This window comes from Podarcis cretensis (assembly GCF_951804945.1).
Source record: "Podarcis cretensis genome assembly, chromosome: 14".
In the NCBI taxonomy this organism is placed as follows: Eukaryota; Metazoa; Chordata; class Lepidosauria; order Squamata; family Lacertidae; genus Podarcis; species Podarcis cretensis.
In genome coordinates, this window is record NC_137183.1 from 54019143 (window position 1) to 54041244 (window position 22102).

General features: G+C 49.0%; 1 protein-coding gene and 1 long non-coding RNA gene across 3 annotated transcripts in view; one reads left to right on the forward strand and one right to left on the reverse strand.

Moving 5' to 3' along the window:
* The window catches only part of FOXK1 (forkhead box K1), a 90044-nt gene that overhangs the window by 38323 nt on the left and 29619 nt on the right, over positions 1-22102 (forward strand). For both annotated transcript variants that reach the window (XM_079953813.1, XM_079953814.1), the window contains exon 2: positions 7252-7449. In XM_079953813.1, coding sequence (XP_079809939.1) covers positions 7252-7449 — 198 coding nt within the window. The remainder of the gene's footprint in view (positions 1-7251; positions 7450-22102) is intronic.
* LOC307203378 lies at positions 13993-14956 on the reverse strand. Its single transcript, XR_013833208.1, has 2 exons — positions 14329-14956; positions 13993-14213 (listed from the first exon to the last, which is right to left on the reverse strand). It is a non-coding gene; the product is annotated as an uncharacterized lncRNA (long non-coding RNA).

Genomic DNA, 22102 nt, shown 5'->3' on the forward strand with positions numbered 1-22102 from the left:
AGGTGCCCTGCAACGTGAACGCCCAGAGACACTTAGCAAAGGGGCACAGCCATTTGTAGAAAGGGGGAAAAAACCCAGCGTGAGCCCAGCCAGGATTATTGTGTCAAGAGAACAACCACTGCTGCGCAGGGCCACCTCCCAAACTGGCCTCTGGATTTTTCAAGCGTGTAAACAAGCTCCGATAGTGCAAATATTTTCAGGGATTGAGCAATGCAAGATGTCTCCAGAATTTACAGTTCCGCGGTGATTTATGGAAGCCTTCCTATTTATACGGCCTTGTTTACAGCGCCTATCGCCCGGCGAACTGTGAAAAGGTGTTCTTTTAAAAAAGAACGCCTGGGGCGGAGGAGAGGCCGCAAGTCTTATTTCTCCCTCTGTTGATTTCTTTGCAGTTTGCTTATTCTTTTCCCACAGCCATACACTTCTCTTAATTTTTTTTTTAATGCCGCTATTTCTCCCGTCTTCTCTGATCTCTGGCTTTCAAACGCTGCTATTCTTTCTCTTTACAGCCTCGTGTTATTCATGCATTCTTGGCAGCTGCTGTTGAATTTCGGATGTTTTACAGAAGGGATTCACAAAGGAATCCTTTTCTTTCTTTCTGCTATTCTCTTTTACTATTGTTATTAGGAACAGGGTTTGCTTGTTTGTTTGTTTGTTTGTTTGTTTGCTTGCTTGCTTGTTTGCTTGTTTGCTTGTTTGTTTGTTTTTTCGTTTTCCCTCTCCAGTGCAGCAGTTGAAAACGAATGACATTTTTGGGGTGAACATGCCCAGATTAAGGGGGAAGGACAGTAAAGTACTGTATTTTTCGCTCTATAACACGCACCTGACCATAACACGCACGTAGTTTTTAGAGGAGGAAAACAAGAAAAAAATATTCTAAACGAAACAGTGGATGTATGATTTTTGTGGTTCATGCTGTGGCCACAGACATGTGATCTGACGGTGAGTTTGGGGTAGCCCAATGCAAAAATCCTGAGGATCCATGTGGATCCATGCTTTGTAACCACGTTTTTGCGCCATTGCGGCCCCATGAAACAGTGGGTGCGTGTGTTTTTTGGTGCAGGCTGTAGCCATGGATATGCTATGTGATCTGATGGTGAATTTGTGGTGACCTAGTGCAAAAATCCTGAGGATCCATGTGGATCCGTGCTTTGTAACCACGTTTTAAGTGGGGAGGGAAGGAAAAGAATTCAAGGGACAAGGAGCACGCGTGGGGGGTGTGGAGAAGGATGCTGCTGATAATGCAGGAGAGGCTCCTCTCCGGCTTTGCTCCTATAGAACAAGCAGGCTCTGCGTCTCTCCCTCCTCCCCAGCAAGGAAACCATGATAGTAACCACTCTGAGACAAATCAAGAAAAATTGCGACCAACACTCTCCCCCAACAAGCGCAGTGAGGTCAAAACACACACACACGCAGAGAGAGAACTGGCCCTAAAGTTGCAGAGCGCTGGAAGTCGCAGGGGCGCTGGGGGAGTGAACGGGAAGCAGGAGGAGGAGAAGGAGCCCTCTCCCTCTCACACACACAGAGACACACAGAGTGTCAATTCTAAAGAGGGAGAGCGCAGGGAGAGTGAACGGGAAGCAGGAGGAGGAGAAGGAGCCCTCTCTCACAGACACACAGAGTGTCAATTCTAAAGTCGGAGGGAGAGGGCAGGGAGAGTGAACGGGAAGCAGGAGGAGGAGAAGGAGCCCTCTCTCACACACACAGACACACAGAGTGTCAATTCTAAAGTCGGGGGGAGAGCGCAGGGGCGCAGGGAGAGTGAACGGGAAGCAGGAGGAGGAGAAGGAGCCCTCTCTCTCACACACAGACACACAGAGTGTCAATTCTAAAGTCGGGGGGAGAGCGCAGGGGCGCAGGGAGAGTGAACGGGAAGCAGGAGGAGGAGAACGATAGCTCAAGCACACACACACACAGCCCCTACAGTGGCTAATCCAAAATCGGACAGCAAAAAACTGCAGGCAGGGACAGAGAGCACGGGGTCGTTTTAAAGCAGCCAACCCCCTCTGCTTCTCTCCCTCCTCCCAGCTAGGCTGGCTGAAAAGCTTTGCTGCTACTTAGCAGCTCAGTGGGGAGGAGAGAGGAACATAGAGGACGGGGTTGTTTTAAAGCAGCCAAGCCCGCTCTGCTTCTCTCCCTCCTCCCCAGCTCGGCTCGCTGACAGGAGCCGCTTACACCCGCTTTGCTGTTTCAAAGCGAGCCACGGACTGCTCACAACTGCAGCAGATTCCCCCGCCATCTGTAGGCATTCACTCCATAACATGCACAGACATTTCCCCTTACTTTCTAGGAGGAAAAATCTGCATGTTATGGAGCGAAATTTACGGTAATTGCATTTAAAAAATAATAATTTAAAAAATTCCATTAGCCTCAACTGTTTATTATGACGCTCTTCAAGTTTTAGGCGTGTATTAATCTTCTGTGAGCTTTTAAATTTTGGGTGTTGAGGGTAGAGTGTTATTTTCGATCGGCCCGGACCCTGCAATCTTCATCTGAGGCCCTTCTTTGGGTGCCTGCCCCACGAGAGGTGTGGAGGGTGGCAACATGAGAACGGGGCCGTTTCTGCAGTGGCTCCTCATTTGTGGAACAATCCCATTAAGGAAAGAGGGGGGGATTGCTCAGAGTTGTTGAGCTTTTGGGGGGGGGGGATTGCTGACAATGACCCGCCTGACTGCCGCTGCCAATCGCACGCCTTGCTGAAGCCACCAATCTGCCCACCAGCAGCCGCCAATTGCCGCAGCCAATCACCAGCAGGCCTTGCCGCAGCCACCAATCTCCCCCCTACAAATCGCTGCTGACAATCTCCTGCTTGCCGCTGCCACCAATCGCCCATCCCCCCCTGCACTATCTGTGTATAAGATGACCCCCCCAATTTTTAACATTTTTTAAAAATTAAAAAATCGTCTTATGCACGGAAAAATACGGTAACTTATTTTTTGAATTTATATCCTCCACTTCCTCCTGAAGGAGCCCATGGTGGCAGAGTTGAGAGGGCGTGCGTGTTCAAGAGTTTTAATTTGGTTTTTCCCCATTTGGAAACATTCTTAACTGCCAGAATGAGAGTGCTTCCCGGAAAACAACGGTGAGCCCGAGAAACGGGAGTTGTGCTCTTGGCGCTTCCACTCACGGTGGCGACTGCTGCTCCTTCCACCCCGGAGCGTCTCTCTGAGCTGGAATTGTGATCTCACATCCCTTTAAGAGGCTGCTGTTAAGAGAGACGTAGAGAGGTAGCCGTAACCTTGGCAATGCGCTGTCAGCCGTCTTGGTGGTGAGAAAAATGCGCCCGCCGAAAATTGACTTGTATGCTACAGTGTCCATCATAACAGCCGGTCCTTATAGCATGTTTGAGGTCCGTGTGGCCGGTGGCCATTGGACATAAACTGCTGGCTGGGAGAATGTCTGCCGAAATGGTGTAGCCTTGCCTGGAGCAAAAAGCAGGTGGAGTGTTTGGGTTTGGTGGGGAATGCAGGTTATGCGAGGGGATTTTACACAGCGGTGATGTATTGATCTCAAGGTGCCCGGCGGAGGCTGCGAAAACTCGCCAAGCTCGTTCCTGCTTTGCTGCTGGAAAATGCCGAGAAAAGGGTTCAAGCGAGTGCAGGGTTCTTTAGCTTCTTCCTCCCAACTGCAGAGGCAAACCTGGGCTGCTTGCTGATGGTGTGGAACAAACAGTTCCATTGTCGCTTGTCATATTGTGAGACAGTCCAGCACAAAGTGGGGAGGGGAGACTTATTTTATCACACAAAGCAATGGCTGAGTTTTACAGGCTCAGACCCAGAGCCTGCGACGACACTCAGCACGGACGATAAAGCTTTCGCGTTCTTGGAAGGAGGCTGCGGAGCGAATAAAAAGCTTAGAAACGGTGAGCGGCAATTCAGCAAAAGCTTGTAGGTCAAACTCGGCTGCGGCGTGTTGAGCTTTCCGCCGCCTGCTCCCATTTTTGCAGGGGTTGCCCCTGGGAGCCCGGCCTTCTCATTCCCCCAGCCATATGAGTGGCGCTAACAGCATCCTGCCCGTGAGTCCGAAAGCCCCTGGCAAATTTTCTGCGGAGGGCAAGGGAGCTCATCTCAGAAGGATAGATGGAGAGCAGCCAGGCAGTGACTGAGGAAGTTTATTTTCCATTTCATGGGCCCTTTCCTTGACGTGATTTCGGGGCACGATAAAACTCTTGCCACGCTCGGCTCCCGAGCTGCTGAGCAAGCTTCTTCGAGACAAATTAGGGAGCCGGGGTTCGTTTTGCAAAACGATGGCTGTGTACTGGGGTCAGAGGAGAATGGTTCCTCTACTAATTCCTGTTCCATGCTGGGTGGAGGGTGTGCCTATTGGCAATTCCTTGCTTGTGAGAGCGGGTGGAGCTCCTCTGGCTATTCCACCGCTGTACGGAGAACAGTGGTACCTTGGTTCTCAAACTTAATCCATTCTGGAAGTCGGTTCCAAAACCAAAGCGTTCCAAAACCAAGGTGTGCTTTCCCAGAGAAAGTAATGCAAAACGGATTAATCCGTTCCAGACTTAAAAACAACAACCCCTGAAACAGCAATTTAACATGGATTTTATAGTACTATCTAGCGAGACCAGTGATCCATAAAATGAAAGCAATAAACAATGCACTGCAGTCACACAGTCAAAATATCAGTAGCTGAACTGGGTTCCACACAGTCATAAAAACAAAATAAATAGCAAAAACAGACAGACCTCAGTGTAACACTCAAAACAGAAGTGTGGCACTCAAATCGGAAGTGTAAAACTCAAAACAGAGCACATTCGGCTTCCAAAAAACATTTGCAAACCGGAACACTTACTTCTGGGTTTGCAGTGTTTGGGTTCCAATTTGTTTTTGAGTTCCAAGGCATTTGAGAACCAAGGTACCACTGTACAGAGGAGAAGATGCATCTGTGACTTCTGAGTTCTTGCGGCCAAGGCAGCTGCCTCCGGGACGGGGGAACTCAGCACCAGTGATGCTCCGGCAGCGGTTTGCAAAGGGTGCACCTTTGCAGATGCGTTTTGGGGTCCTGATGTGCGAATGGAGCACATTTCATCGCTGCAGGGGGGCTGCTCAGCCCAGCCCAGGTGATCATGCAGAAGGCTTCCCTTGCAGTTGGGACCTTGCAGTCGACATGAGCAAAGCAACCTGCACAAGGCATGAGGAGGAAAACCCTTTTGTTTTGGTGTGTTTCATTAGGGCACGGGCCCTGGCTTGGTGGTGGTGGTGGGGGTTATTGCGTTGTTTTTATTTCGACTATATATTTTGTGGTTTTATATTTACATTTTATGCTGCGAACTGCCCTGAGACCTCAGGGCATAGGGCAGGATATAAATTTAATAAATTTATTACAGTGGACGTTTGGGTTGCGAACGTGATCCGTGCTGGAAGCACGTTTGCAGCCCGCAGCATTTGTGAACAGCAACACTGCGTCTGCACACGTGCGGGTTGCGATTCGGTGCCTCTGTGTATGCGCAAAGCGCAATTTAGTGCTTCTGTGCATGCACAAGCGCTGAAACCTGGAAATAACCCATTCTGGTACTTCCGGGTTTGGTGCGGTGCACAACCTAAAACCGTGCCACCCGAAACGTCTGTAACCGAGGTATGACTGTGGTGATGATGATGATGATGATGATGATGATGATATAATAATAATAATAATAATAATAATAATAATAATAATAATAATAAATAGTGCCACCTTCTGCTTTGCTCGCAGAAGGTCTCAAATTTGTTCATTGGCACCTGCAGGTCGGGCTGGGAAAGACCCCCGCTTGAGCCCCTGGAGAGATGCTGTTAGTTGGCGTGATTATAGATTATAGGGTGGCACCAGTATTTGGAATTTCCCAGGCACGTTTTCCTACCGGCACGGGTCCAGCTGCAACTGGACCCAGTCAAGCTTGCAAAAATCTATCATTTGCCTGATAATAAATGTTGGAAATGTAAAGAGACCGAAGGTACATTCTTTCACCTTTGGTGGACGTGCCCAAGGATTAAGGCTTTCTGGGAAATGATCTATAATGAAATGAAAAAGGTATTTAAATATACCTTCTTGAAGAAACCAGAGGCCTTTCTCCTGGGCATGGTTGGCCAATTGGTGCCAAAGAAGGACAGAACTTTCTTTATGTATGCGACAACAGCAGCAAGGATACTTATTGCAAAATACTGGAAGACACAAGATCTACCCACTCTGGAAGAATGGCAGATGAAGATGATGGACTATATGGAAATGGCGGAAATGACCGGCAGAATCCGAGACCAGGGAAAAGAGTCGGCGGAAGAAGATTGGAAGAAATTTCAAGACTACTTACAGAAATACTGTAAAATTAATGAATGTTAGAATGATGGTGGACAGAAAATAAGTGGTTTCCAGCTGTAATGCTTAAGAGATATGGGGGGGGAAAGGCTTAGAAATAAGTAAAAACTAATGGTGAGGATTTGCTGAACTAACAATATGAATTGGAATACAAGAAAGGGAGGTATGAGGAGGTCTGGAAAATAAGTTAAAGAAAATAAGTAATGAAAATTCTATTTGTTTTTAATTATTTTTGTATTTTTGTTGTTTTTTCTTTTTTAATTCATATTGTATTATTTTTTGAAAACCTTAATAAATATTATATATATATATATAAAAAGAGAGATTTCTGGGCGCCAGGTTTGCGCCCGCCATTTAGAAACCCCTGACTTAGTCCATAGTTAATAACATTTCCGTCTTTCCACAGTGCGTGTTTCTCCTTGCGTACAAGTGAATTGTTGCAAGAGCGAGCGATGTACAAGCAATGTATTTTAAATCGTAGAATCGGAGAAATATAGTGTTGGAAGGGATCCTGGGGGACGTCTAGTCCAACCACCCTGAGATCTACGGGTATAGGGTGGTATACAAATTACAAAAATAAATACCCACTCACCCACCCCCTGGGTAAATAGGCGTTCTGTTGTGGCGACCTTGATTTAAGTTGCCATTTGGCGCCCAGCTGATACATCTTGAGTTTCTAACACTGCCCTGGAAATGGTCCTAAACTACAACTCCCAAATCCCCTGACAGTTAGGCGTGCTGGCTGGCGCTAATGGGAGTTGTAGCCTCTGACAGCTCTCCTGCAACAGGGAGTCCCATAGTTTATGTGTTGTGTGCAGAAGGACTTTCTTTTCTGCGGGACTTAGAAAACCAGCCGTTTTGACTCTCTCCTCACTGCGTGTCTCGAACCATTGGCCCTTAATGTTTTGCAGGCCGTTTGACTCTTTTTTTCTCCCTCTCCTTCCTCTTCCCCAGGTGTACTATTCGATTCCCCAGCACAGTCATTAAGATCCAGTTCACGTCGCTCTACCACAGAGAGGAGGCGAAGGAAGCAGCCTCGTCACCTCCACTTCGGCCGCTCTACCCCCAGATATCGCCGCTTAAGATCCACATTCCGGAGCCGGACCTCCGAAGCCTTGTCAGCCCCCTGCCCTCTCCCACCGGCACGATCAGGTAAGGAGGAGCTTTGCTATTCCGCACCAAATCGCCATTGCGGGACCAGTTTGAGGGCGCTTCCCCCCCAAAAGGAGCCCATCAGTCTATGCTCACGTGTTTGATGCGCAAAGCGAGAGAAAGGTCTGTCATTTTGGTGGGTCAGGGCAATGAAGGGGCGGCTAGCACTGCAGAGACTTTAGGCAAGCAGCGCAAATGCGGCTCCTTTATTATTACAATGGTCCCTTGGCTCTCAAACTTTAATCCATTCCAGAAGTCCGTTCCAAAACCAAAGCGTTCCAAAACCAAGGCGCGCTTTCCCATAGAAGGCAATGCAAAATGAATTAATCATTCCAGACTTTAAGAAAACAACCCCTAAAATAGCAATTTAACATGAATTTTACTACCTAACGAGACCACTGATCCATAAAATGAAAGCAATAAACAATGTAAAGGTAAAGGTAAAGGTACCCCTGCCCGTACGGGCCAGTCTTGACAGACTCTGGGGTTGTGCGCCCATCTCACTTAAGAGGCCAGGGGCCAGCGCTGTCCGGAGACACTTCCGGGTCACGTGGCCAGCGTGACATCGCTGCTCTGGCGAGCCAGAGCCGCACACGGAAACGCCGTTTACCTTCCCGCTGGTAAGCGGTCCCTATTTATCTACTTGCACCCGGAGGTGCTTTCGAACTGCTAGGTTGGCAGGCGCTGGGACCGAGCAGCGGGAGCGCACCCCGCCGCAGGGATTCAAACCGCCGACCTTTCGATCGGCAAGCCCTAGGCGCTGAGGCTTTAAACCACAGCGCCACCTGCGTCCCATAAACAATGTACTGTATTACAAAATAAATAAGACAGTATTGCAGATGATAAAAATGAAATTTATTATTTTTTTCTTACCTGTACTGATGATAGTCATTGTTTGGATGGGGGGCTTTTATCCATTTCCGCAGTCACACAATCAATCAATCAATCAGTAGCTGAACTGGCTTCCACACAGTCACAAAAACAAATTAACTGAAAAAGCCTCGAAAACAAAAACGCAAATTAAAAAGCAAAAGCACCGAACTTAATCTGTTCCAGAAGTCTGTTTGACTACCGAAATGTTCGAAAACCAAGGTGCAGCTTCTGATTGGTGCAGGCACTCCGGAAACAACAACCGACAGCCACATCAGACGTTCAGCTTCTGAAAAACATTTGAAAACCGGATCACTTACTTCCAGGTTTTCGGCGTTTGAGAACCAAGGCATTTGAGAACCAGGGTACCTCTGTATTTATTAATTCTACATGTCACCCTGCGTCAAAAGATCATGGGGCTGTTCACAGAATACAACACAAAAGTAAAATTTGCCTTGGCACGCATTTTAGAGGACGTCACGCTGGGCCTCCTGTCCCCAAGCCCCCCCCCCCTTTCGCCCAAATGGGGATACCATTGCAATGATGGCTAAAATTGCCCCTCCTAACTTCAGCGATGGGGGGAAGCAGGTTTTGCCACCCCAAACTAAACGGGCTCTATCATGAAACACGGCCAAGTTACGCTTCTCCCGGCTCATGCTAGAGCAGGGCTTCTCCACCCTGGTGTGGCAGGAGAGGATGGGAAATGTGGCAGGAATATTCGAGGACAATATTCACTATTATATTTTGGGAATTGCTCCTTTTCTTGTGTAGCTGACTTGTTTCATACTTACTAGATTCCCCATGATCATATTAGAAAGTCTTCTGTGTTCTAAACCAAGCACTGCTAGGAGCTGCTGCTTTTTGTGATTTCTTGTCTATTAAAAAAATCAGTGTGGCACGAGCAAATTTTTGTTCTGCAAGTATGGCTCAGAGAAAAAAAAGTTTGAGAACCGCTATGTAACATTCAGAGCAAGACTGGCTCTCGTATAGAAGATGCCCGAGTTAAGTTAGGTTTGTTTCTTTGTGTCATAAAACATGTGCACTGCTTGTTTGTTTTAACAAAAAACCTCAAAGCAGTTTGCAAAAAGAGAAATGGAGAATAAAATGGCAACAATATCAAAGTGTACAAAAAGTTACTGTACCGAAACAAATTAAAATTTACACCAACTTTCTTCACAACGACTCTGTGGTTGTATGGAAACCAAGGCACCTGGTGGAGGCAGAATAAGGGATTTGTTATGATGCATATTTTGTGAAACTCTGTGCCAATTGAGCAGCAAGCAAAGTATACATAACATTATCCTGTCTGCTTTGCTGGCATCTTGATGGAACCAAGTTGTTAATGGATTACTTTTATGTTTTGTTTCTAAACCGCTCCTTCTTTGCACAGGAGCGTGTTTTTGCTCTGAGTCCGCCCATGAAGAGGACTTTACATCAAATTCTGCTTTCTATCAAACTTTGCTTTCTAGCCATTTGCCCTGGTGTGGGGATGGGTTTTCCAGGATTGCTAGGAAACGGGGGCTCCTCTGCTACCCAGTAGCCATGCCCAGTGGTGATTTTCACACCGGGCAGTACAGTGGTACCTTGGTTTATGAACTTAATCCGTTCCGGAAGTCTGTTCTTAAGCCAAAGCATTCTGAAACCATTCCCATAGCAGCGGGGAACACAGCAGGAAGCAGAACATGTTCTGTTTCCAGGGCAAAGTTCACAAACCAAAACACCTACGTCTGGGTTTGCAGCATTCCTAATCCAAATTGTTCGTAAACTAAGCTGTTCTTAAACCAAGGTACCACTGTGTTTTGTGTTGTGGTACTGTGAGAACGCAGTGATACTGTTGGACCTGAGTTCCAATCCTCACAGAACCATGACTCTTGCTGAATTGCTGCCGGAATTCTTGCGAAGCTAAACTGGAACAACTCGTTGTTCTCTGCTCCGGCTCCCTTGAAGGGGGGGGGGGGGTGTTGCAAAGTCGACAAGGCAACTTGCTTGTTCACACTGAACCGTGGTTTGTTCTAATCAGCGGTTTAATGTGGCTCTGTTCAGGGAGCGCTCGCCATGGGCTCCCATGAAGAGAACCATCCGTCAGCCTGAGAGGAGTCTTGACGTTTAATACTTTGAACCATTTATTTGTTTTATTGCATTTTGAGTTGTAACCTGCCTTGAGCGCCTCGGCCGAACGGGAGAATATAAATGCATCAAATGAGATAAAGGGGGGCAGCGAGACTTGGCACCCACCTTTGTCTCCCTCCTGTGCAACGGTTGGAGTCACAAGGGCCCTTGAGTCTGCCAGGGTGCAGTCTTAGAAACTCCAGGTGCCAGGTGAAAGTGCTGCGGGACCAATTGCGACCACGTGGAGATTTCTGGACTCTAGGTTGGCGCCTGACATCTTCATCTGGCTGGCCCCTCCAGCTTTCTGAAGCAGGTCAGCAGAATAGCTTATTTTTCACCCTTATATCCCACTTTTTCCTCCAAAGAGGACATGGCTGAACCCACCCCTCCGTTAATCCCTACAACAATCCTGTGAGGTAGGCTAAGAAGCTGTGACTGACTCCAAGGTCACCCAGTGAACTTCCTGCCTGAGTGGGGATTCAAACCCTTATCTCTCAGGTCCTCATCCGACCCTCTCACCACTACACCCCACTGCCTTCCTAGAGTCCTTCTGATATGGTGCAGCTTTATAAATTAAGTAGGTAAATAAATATGGGGAAAGCAAAATGTCCCTTAGAGCAGGACCTGAACTGTTTTCCTTGAAGCTTGAATTTATTTCATTTTGCATTGTCTTATTTGAAGTTTTAATGTGTTGTAAACTGCTTAGAGATTCCCCCCCCCCTTTAAACTATAAAGAGGTATAGAAATGAAATTAACAACAACGGCCCCCGTTTTTTAAAAAAGGCACTAGGACATTCCATTGTGGCAACCACAACCCAGGTTTAAGGTTCCATTTGGCAATTAGCTCATATATCTGAGTTTCTCGCACTGCCTGAGAGATAACTGCCTGTCCACAACAGAGCAGAATCTCAGCCTCTAGAAGGTCTCCGTGAAAAGCCTCTACTCAGCAGAATTCGGAAAGGCAGGGATGGTTAACAGAGCCATCCTGAGCAGATCAGCTGGCGAAATACCAGGGCGGCTTCTGTCGTGGGTCACTCAGAAGCCACCCAGTGTGAAACTTTGTTGTTGTTTAGTCGTTTAGTCGTGTCCGCCTCTTCGTTACCCCCTGGACCAGAGCACGCCAGGCACTCCTGTCTTCCACTGCCTCCCGCAGTTTGGTCGAACTCATGCTGGTAGCTTCAAGAACACTGTCCCACCATCTCGTCCTCTGTCGTCCCCTTCTCTTTGTGCCCTCCATCTTTCCCAACATCAGGGTCTTTTCCAGGGAATCTTCTCTTCTCATGAGGTGGCCAAAGTCTTGGAGCCTCAGCTTCAGGATCTGTCCTTCCAGTGAGCACTCAGGGCTGATTTCCTTCAGAATGGATCGGTTTGATCTTCTTGCCGTCCATGGGACTCTCAAGAGTCTCCTCCAGCACCAGAATTCAAAAGCATTAATTGGGGTTAAAAGCCATTCCTGCCTTTTCGATACGCCCAAATAAATGGGAGACCCAGAGCAACCAGGTTTGGAAGGGAGAGAGGCTGCTGTTGCTTCTCTTCCTGTGATTTATCTCCTGCCATTCAGTGTTTGCACATGAAGGTAGTCCTGACCTTGGTTCTCTGTTGACACCTGCAGGCCTGAGCAGTGGCGTAGCGTGGGGGGTGCAGGGGGGGCTGGCCGCACCGGGCGCAACATCTGGGGGGGGCGCGCTCGCCGCCTCCGGAGTCGCCGAAGAGCCTCGGGTGCAGGTTGTAGCAGAGCCCCATGTCTCGCGGAACCGACGAGCTGTGCGCGCGTCCGGGCTGAAGGCGTCCGGCAGGCAGCGGCTCTCAGCGCTGGCCGCGGAGGACGCGCCAGGCAGCCCCTCCTCACAGCCCCGCCGCCGCTGCAGCTGCTGGGCCATGTTGCATTTTCCTCGCCTCTCTGCCCTCCTCCTCCTCCGGGCAAGCAGCGTCGTTTGGGTGGCAGCGCCAGCGGCAACTCGCCTCAGATCACCTGACACGGACCCGCCGCCGCCGCCATGGCTACCTTACCGTAAATACCCCAGCCCAGGCAGCAGCAAGAAGAAGCTGGCAGCGGCGGCAGGTTAGGGGTTAGGGGCGCAAATTACTTGCCTTGCCCTGGGTTAGGGGGCGCAAATTACTTGCCTTGCCCCGGGTTAGGGGGCGCAAATTACTTGCCTTGCCCCGGGTGCTGACAACCCACGCTACGCCGCTGGGCCTGAGCTTGCTGTGGGTGCAGGGGGGGCCAAACCTCTTTCAAAGAGGGCCAGATTTGATGACATGAACATGCGTGAGCGTGAGCTTGGAAGTTGTTGAGCTTTTTTCTAGGATTTGACCCCAAGAAAATAAACTGCCGCTGGGGCTGGATGAAACCAGCCAGGGGGCCAGATTAGGCCCCCAAAACAGACTTTGGACATGCATGCTGTAGGGAGCGACGTGGGGCAGGGCTCCTGCAAGAGGGAGCGGCCATAGCTCCCTGGCAATGCACAGGCTGCTAGGCCACTTGGTGTCCCATAATAATAAATAATCAATTTTTATTTATACTCCACCCTTCCCGGTTCAGGAAACCGGGCTCAGGGCGGCTGACAACAAATTTAAAACACTTAATTGATGCTACAAAAAAAACCCCCACAGCATAAAATAGAAGAAGAGAAGTTTGGATTTCATATCTCGCTTTATCACTACTCGAAGGAGTCTCAAAGCGGCTAACATTCTCCTTTCCCTTCCTCCCCCACAACAAACACTCAGTGAGGTGAGTGGGGCTGAGAGACTTCAGAGAAGTGTGACTGGCCCAAGGTCACCCAGCAGCTGCATGTGGAGGAGCAGGGATGCGAACCCGGTTCACCAGATTACGAGTCCACCGCTCTTAACCACTACACCACACTGGCTATACGGTATAAAGCGTGCATAACAATAAAATCAAAAATCAATTTAGGGGGGAAATCCATCCAATAAACATTTGATGATCACCAGGGCTAGCTGGCTAAATTAGTCCCACTTGGGCCAGCGAGGAGACCAGGGGAGAACCAGCTGTGGGATCCCAGAGCGGGTGATCTTCATAAAAAGGGATGGGGAGGGGAGGAAGGGGAATAAAAGATCAGGCTAAATTCAAATTGAAAGCCAGGCGGAATAGCTCTGTCTTACAGGCCCTGTGGAAGGAAGTTAAATCCTGCAGAGCCCTGGTCTCGGGACAAAGCATTCCAGCAGGTCGGAGCCATCACTGAGAAGGCCCTGGCCCTGGTGGAGGATAATCTGACTTCCTTAGGGCCCGGGACCTCCAAACTATGCTTATTCATGGACCTTAAGGTCCTCTGTGGGACATACCAGGAGAGGCGGCCCCGTAGATACGAGGGCCCTAAGCCACAAAGGGCTTTAAAGGTCAAAACCAGCACCTTAAACCTGACCCGATACTCCACCGGGAGCCAGTGAAACTGGTAAAGCACTGGGTGAATATGCTCCCTAGACCAGTGGTTTGGGCCACTGCCCTCTTCTTGCCAGAAACTCATCCCCTTTGCCTCCTGCCCTTTGCGTTATTCAGAATAGCTGTTTGCACCGCCCTCGAAGGGTGATAACAACACAATAAAATTCAGGAGAGGTAACAAATAGGGTGATTGTTATTTACCCGCGCAGCCAAAGCCATTACAGAGCAAATGCATAAAACACATTATTAAAACCAGGTGATTCCGCCAGGTAAAAGTTTGTTCCCCTGAAGAACCTAACGTATCCCCAGAAACTTTTCTCCTTAAAATCGCCACTCTATAGGCAAAACAGCCCAGTTTTTCAGAAATGGGGGGGGGGGGGACGACCTTAAGCAGAGTCTTGACAACCATATGTCAGGAGTGCTCTGATGGTGTTTCCCGCTTGGCAGGGGGTTGGACTCGATGGCCCTTGTGGTCTCTTCCAACTCTATGATTCTATGACCTGTCCCCTAATAAAAAGTTAATCACATACCCAGTCGATCTCTCAGCTGGGATATTTGCATCTTTGAAGAAGGATGCTCTTAAGTCATCGATCGGCCAAAACAGTCAATTGCACATTTATTCAAAGTGCAGTTAAAACTATCCACTTTAATTAATCCAACTCCTTGGTCCAGCAGCAGCAACTTTTCAAATTCTGTTCATCGTTTGCACCCCCTGCCGCCCCCTTGCCTCTTTGCACCCCTTTAGGCATCCCCACTGCTCTCCAGGGGGGTGGTATTGCCCCCCCCGGGGAACCACTGCTGCAGATGTTCTGGACTACAAGTCCCATCAACCCCAAGCGGCAGGCCTGTTCCAGCTGATGGCTGCTGTAGTCCAAAGCATCTGGAAGGCACCAGATTGGGGAAAGGCTGGGAGAGGCAGTGGTGGGCTCATTGCTGGCCCTGGCAAGAGACATCTCCCTGCGTTTTCCTGCCCCTTCCTTTGGTGGTTGGAAAAGAAGCAGGCCCAAAGTGCCCTCCGTCACTCCGTTCCAAAGCTTGCATGTGTGAATTTTTTATTTTTATTTCAGTCACAGACCAGTTCCAGCCCACATACAATATCAAGGAAGTCATAAAACACGATAGGGATACATTTGAATTTGCAGTTAGGTATAACAGGAACGCAGGTGGCGCTGTGGGTTAAAGCCTCAGCGCCTAGGACTTGCCGATCGAAAGGTCGGTGGTTCGAATCCCTGCGGCGGGGTGCGTTCCCGCTGCTCGGTCCCAGCGCCTGCCAACCTAGCAGTTCGAAAGCACCTCCGGGTGCAAGTAGATAAATAGGGACCGCTTACCAGCGGGAAGGTAAACGGCGTTTCCGTGTGCGGCTCTGGCTCGCCAGAGCAGCGATGTCACGCTGGCCACGTGACCCGGAAGTGTCTCCGGACAGCGCTGGCCCCTGGCCTCTTAAGTGAGATGGGCGCACAACCCCAGAGTCTGTCAAGACTGGCCCGTACGGGCAGGGGTACCTTTACCTTTACCTTATAACAGGAACAATACAGATACAGCAACAGTTAAAAATATATATACCTCATTTTTTGCTCTATAAGACTCACTTTTGATCTACTAAAAAGTAAGGGGGAATGTGTGTGCGTCTTATGGAGCGAATGCAGGCTGCGCAGCTATCCCAGAAGCCAGAACAGCAAGAGGGATTGCTGCTTTCACTGCGCAGCAATCCCTCTTGCTGTTCTGGCTTCTGAGATTCAGAATATTTTTTTTCTTGTTTTCCTCCTCCAAAAACTAGGTGCGTCTTGTGGTCTTATAGAGCGAAAAATACGGTAAATTAAAACTTAGTCACTAACATATAACCTAAAATTATCATTTAAGCAGGCTTTAATCGTTAGGATAGCACAGCTTGTTCCCTAAGTTTTATGGCAATCGCACAGAATTTGGCTACCCTTAACCCTTGTCCTCTACAAGGGGGACTCCATTCCAAAGCTTGCATGTGTGAAAACAGGAGAAACGCTGGGCAGCAAGTTCTGTTTTCACAAGCAGCCTTTGCGGTTTCGTCACCTGACACCCTCCCTCTCTCCGACAAAGAACCACACCTTGGGGATTGGTTTCCAGGTTGCCGCTTTGAGGGAGGAGGGCAAAGCTACCCAGCGCATAACCTGCATATTTTTTAATGCTGCCCCACTCATAGAATTGAAAGGGACCCCAATTCCCTGCCCCCCTTTGAAGTCAGTAGCCCTGGCTTCTCCCACTGAGCCCTTCAAGAAAAGGGCTGTGAGATGCTCAGTGCTTTTAACATCTGCTGGGGCTTCAGCATAAAGCAAATCTATCTGAGCTTCTTGGGGGAAAAGCCCGCAGAACTCTTTCTTGAGGTTTCCTTCTTTTGCTCAACCTTTTCGTTCTTGTTTACAAACATCCCCTTTCTGTGCATGCCTCTCGAGGTTTCCTCTAAGTGCTTTTCTTTCTCCGGATATGAACGAGATCGGCCGCCTTCAGTATGCAGTGGTACCTCGGTTTACATATGCCTCAGGTTACATACGCTTCAGGTTACAGACTCCGCTAACCCAGAAATAGTGCTTCAGGTTAAGAACTTTGCTTCAGGATGAGAACAGAAATCGTGCTCCAGTGGTGCAGTGGCAGCAGCAGGAGGCCCCATTAGCTAAAGTGGTGCTTCAGGTTAAGAACAGTTTCAGGTTAAGTATGGACCTCCGGAACACATTAAGTACTTAACCCGAGGTACCACTATATTTGAATAATAATAATGTGCTTTTCGTGCATTAAAGGCAAGCAGGCGGCTGTCTTGCATGCAGAACGCCCCAGGCTCTGGCCCTGCAGGGGGTGCAAGGCTGAGACACCTTCTTCCTCTTCGGAACTGCTCAAGAGCCGCGCCGGCCAGTGCAGCCTCGTCTTGACTCTGTGGAAGGCAGCTTCCTAGTCAACCACTGGTCAGCCTGAGATACTTTGCAGGGCTGTTTTGAGAGGACAAAACAAGGGGGAAGAAGCCCTTTGGAAGTACAGTGGTGCCCCGCAAGACGAACGCCTCGCAAGACGGAAAACCCGCTAGACGAAAGGGTTTTCCGTTTTGGAGGCGCTTCGCAAAACGAATTTCCTATGGGCTTGCTTCGCAAGGCGAAAATGTCTTGCGAGTTCCTGCAGGTTTCCCCCCCCCCCCCTTTTTCTAAGCCGCTAAGCCGGTTATCTGCTTATCCAATAAGCCGCTAATAGCGCTAATCCGCTAAGCTGTCAATGGGCTTGCTTCGCAAGACGAAAAAACCGCTAGACGTAGAGACTCGCAGAACGGATTAATTTCGTCTTGCGAGGCACCACTGTAGTACAGTACAAGTTCCCTGCCTATGGGGGCCCAAAGTGGCACTTCTGTCTCTTCGCATAGCACAATTTTTAACTTGCAGGATCTGCTCCCGCGAGCTCCGGTGATTGACGGCTGTGGGTTAGGCAGATTTGCGCGGTCGATAGCAGAACCATTCAGCTGCCGTGAGCTCAGTGGAGCCTCCACGCCCAGAGGCAGCTTACCCCTGTGTCGCAGGTAAAGGGACACCTGACCATTAGGTCCAGTCATGGCCGACTCTGAGGTTTGCTGCGCTCATCTCGCTTCATTGGCCGAGGGAGCCGGCGTACAGCTTCCGGGTCATGTGGCCAGCATGACTAAGCCGCTTCTGGCGAACCAGAGCAGCGCACGGAAACGCCGTTTACCTTCCCACCGGAGTGGTACCTATTTATCTACTTGCACTTTGACGTGCTTTCGAACTGCTAGGTTGGCAGGAGCAGGGACTGAGCAACGGGAGCTCACTCCGTCACAGGGATTCGAACCACCGACCTTTTGATCAACAAGTCCTAGGCTCTGTGGTTTAACCCACAGCGCCACCCGTGTCACAGGAACCTGGAGCTAAAAAAACCAAAAACAGGAACAGTGCCTGCTTAGCAGTTTTCCAGGTTGCTTCCAGCTGGCCACCTGTCAGAATCGCAGCCCCTGTCCAGTGGCAACACTCCCCCCCCGCTTGCCCATTGACCCTCTGCAAGAAAATTGGCCTTTTTTGAGGTTGGCTGCTTTTGTGGGAGCAACTTCTCCTTGTCTTCTAGGAATGTCAGCAATCCTTCTGTGAAAGCGAGGTGGGTGGGGACTCCTAGCCCTTCCTTCCCACCCCTCCCTTGGGAGTCTGATCTCATCAGCTCAGCTTTCTCCCCCCGCCCCCCCCCTTCTTGCTTTGGTAGCTGTTTCACTTGCCTAATTTGGTGCGCCTTTGCCTCGCCGTGCCCTGATTGGCCATCGGGGCAGGGAAGGAAGGGAGGGGGGCACTTTTTGCAGATCCTAAGTTTACTTTCCTTTCTGGAAACCGGAGCCTCGCCTGGCCTCTCCCCTTCCTATTCCTCCCCACACTTAAGGGGCAGGGCTTTCTAACTGCAAGGGAACAGAGACCAGAGGCAGCCTGGCAGCGCCCAGCAAACGATCCCTTGACCCCTTCTGCCTCTTGCCCGCCTCTCTGTTTACTTCCCAGAAATCTCCCCTCCTCTTTGCAAAAAGAACCTCTTCCGTTTCTTTTTTCTCTCCCACTTTTGAAAGTTTGCAATTCCGCCCCCCCCCCCCCCGCACCTGGAGAAAAGTTGAGTCAACTAAACCCAGCCCAGCGTGCTCACTTCAGCCGTTCCACTGTGGAAACTGCTGCTGCTTTGAGGAATTATTATTAAACTCCTCCTCCTCCGCTTCCCCTCCTTTCCCCCTTCTTCTGAATTTCCTTTTTTCGATTAAGCAATTAATTGCTTTGCCTCTAGCAGACACTGCTGCTTTTATTCCCCATTTCATTCCTGTACTGCTTTGTACCTTAAAGGAAAATAACTCGAAGCGGTTTGCGGCACGTTAAAACGTCAAATGAAACAAAACCCAGAGGAAAACGACAGCTGGGTTGGTTAGAGCGTGGCTCTGAGAACGCCAAGGTTGCAGGTTCAAGCCCTGTCCCGGGCAGCAGCTGAATATTCCTGCACTGCAGGGAGTTTGGACTAGACCAGGGGTCAGCAACCTTTTCCAGCCGGGGGCCGGTCCACCGTCCCTCAGACCATGTGGTGGGCAGGACTATATTTTGAAAAAAATAATGAACGAATTCCTATGCCCCGCAGATATTCCAGAGATGCATTTTAAATAAAAGCACACATTCTTTTTTGTCTTTTTGCAAGATAATCTTTATTAATTTTTTAGTTACAAACTATACATACACATATTACATTACTTTTTACATTTATACTTGCTCCTAAGAGCTGACTTCCGTCTTCTGGCTTTTTTGCGTCATCTCCCCAGATGTTGTTGGACTACAACTCCCATCATCCCTGAGCTCTGGCCTTGCTAGCTAGGGATGATGGGAGTTGTAGTCCAACAAGATCTGGGGACCCACAGGTTGAGAACCGCTGGACTAGATGATCCAATGCAGTTGTCTACCGGTATGAAAAGCGTATGAGTATACAGGAACCTTAACTGGTCCGCGGGCCAGACAGAGAAGATGAATGGGCCGCATCCGGCCCCCAGGCCTTAGGTTGCCTACCCCTGGACTAAGTGATGCTCAGAGTCCTTTCCAACTCGCTATGATTCTGCGAAACTCGGGCTTCAAGGGAAATAGTTCAGGTCCTTCTCTAAGGGACATCCTCCCAGGACCTGGGAGATCTGAGTTCGAGAACATAGGAAGTCAGTGGCCCTTGCGGCAGATGCCCCTGTGGGAAAACCCACGCTCCCCCTGGGGTTTCCAGCAGCTGACCTATTTGCCTCTGACAGTCATTGGGAAACCTCCACCCAAAAAATAACTTACTGCTTTTTTCAGGGCTTCAGTGAGGGAGGAAATGACCCGTGCCTGCTGGACTGAGCCCCGCTTGCTTTGTGTTTTGTTTCAGATACGGGGCGTGCATTTTTGTGGTAAAAAATAAAGCATTAAAAAGAGGGGATATGGGGCTTGTATTGCCATGTTGCACAACTGAGAGAAATGTGGAATTCGGCCTTGCAAGAGAAAGCCAATAGAAACATCCTGTCTGTGAGATCATGCTCGCTGAGGACGGCCAAAACAGCAGCCAGTTTCAAGCAAAGATTTTGCAGACATTAGGAGGCACTTTTGGTTTTTTTAGGTTGGGGGCGGCGGGGAGAGAGACAGTGCAAATCAGGCCCTTTTGGGGGCTGTGGTGTGGCCTCTCCACAATTCTGCCTCGTTCCAGAACCAAATCAGCTTCGGGACTCGATAGTCAAAACAAGCTAAAACTCTGCAATGGCTGCCAAACGCAAAGCTTTTGAGTCAGCCGGTTTTTAAAAAACCCGTTGAAGTTCTTACTGCCTGGGAGGAAGGAAGAAGCCCCTTCGCAGAGAGAGGGTGTCATCCGAAACAGGGCTGGTGCTCAGCAAATTCGTTGCAATATTTTGAAGTATTAGCACTTCACTGAATTGTATTGATTGTTCAGACAAATTTGTTGTTGACGCATGCTCAGTTTATAGGTTACCGTGTTTGACGCTGTAGTTTGCGTGTAAGGTAAAGGTAAAGGGACCCCTGACCTTTAGGTCCAGTCATGACTGACTCTGGGGTTGCGGCGCTCATCTCGCTTTATTGGCCAAGGGAGACGGCGTACAGCTTCCGGGTCATGTGGCCAGCATGACTAAGCCGCTTCTGGCGAACCAGAGCAGCGCACGGAATCTCCATTTACCTTCCCGCCAGAGCGGTACCTATTTATCTACTTGCACTTTGACGTACCTTCGAACTGCTAGGTTGGCAGGAGCTGGGACAGAGCAACAGGAGCTCACCTTGTTGCGGGGATTTGAACCGCCGACCTTCTGATCGGCAAGTCCTAGGCTCTGTGTTTAACCCACAGCGCCACCCACGTCCCTTGTAGTTTGCGTGTGGGTCCCTGCTAATGCTAGCATTTTTTTAAAAAAAATAATTTTTATTCATTTTTTAACATATCATTTTCAACAATAATTAAACATACTTTTATATCTTACACAGTTTTTTTGACTTCCATCAATCACATCTGAAAATTTTCCAATCTATTCCCTTAATTTACATTTCTTACTTTCACTAGTACATTTAGATCTCATAACTAATATCTCTCTTCTTTCTCTACTTTGCAATGTTTCATATATTCCTCCTTACAAAACTTCTTGTAGTCCTACTAGCGTAATTTGTTGATTACAGTTGCTCGTCAGATAATTCATATATTTCCTCCAATCTTCTGTGAATCTCCAGTCCCGCAGTGTTTCGAATCCTTCCTGTCATTTTATCTAATTCCGCGTAGTCCATTAATTTTGTCTGCCATTCTTCTTTTGTCGGACCGCTGACGTTCGCATTTGTTGCTGGAAAAGCGGAATGCAAATATCAAACAAGAATCAGCTCAGCTGGTAGAGTGTGAGACTCTTAACCTCAGAGTTATGGGTTTGATTCCCCACCTTGGGCAAAAGATTCCTGCCTTGGAGGGGGCTGGACTAGATGACCCTCGGGGTCCCTCCCAATTCTGCAATTCTAGGCTTCTCCTTCCTCTCTTGTTTCCTCTTTAGACTGGCCTTAACATGCAGCAGGCAGAACTGGGATGAAGGTAATAGCACAGGCTGTCCCACTTCCGGCTGCTGGTGGGGGGACGGGTCTCATTTTCTCTTTTTTTCTCATTTTCCTGCAAGAAAAAAAGTCAACTCAGGAGGGCCCTATCCCTGTGTTCCTCCTCCAAGGGAGCAGAAAGGGGAGAAAAGGCCTTTTCTTTTCTTTTTTCTTTTTTTTTTAGGATAATCTTTATTGGTTTTTCAGTTACATACTCCACATACACATATTGTATTACATTTTACATTTATAAAGGTAAAGTAAAGGTAAAGGTACCCCTGCCCGTACGGGCCAGTCTTGACAGACTCTCACTTAAGAGGCCAGGGGCCAGCGCTGTCCGGAGACACTTCCGGGTCACGTGGCCAGCGTGACATCGCTGCTCTGGCGAGCCAGAGCCGCACACGGAAACGCCGTTTACCTTCCCGCTGGTAAGCGGTCCCTACTTGCACCCGGAGGTGCGTTCGAACTGCTAGGTTGGCAGGCGCTGGGACCGAGCAGCGGGAGCGCACCCCGCCGCAGGGATTCGAACCGCCGACCTTTCGATCGGCAAGCCCTAGGCGCTGAGGCTTTAACCCACAGCGCCACCTGCTTGCTCCTAAAAGCTGGCTTCCCTCCTTCCTTCTTCTGGCTTTTTTATATCGCATCTAAATTTTTCAAATTGTCTTCATCCATTTTGTATATTGTTGTTCTTCTTCCATATTTGCCCATAGAATATCTC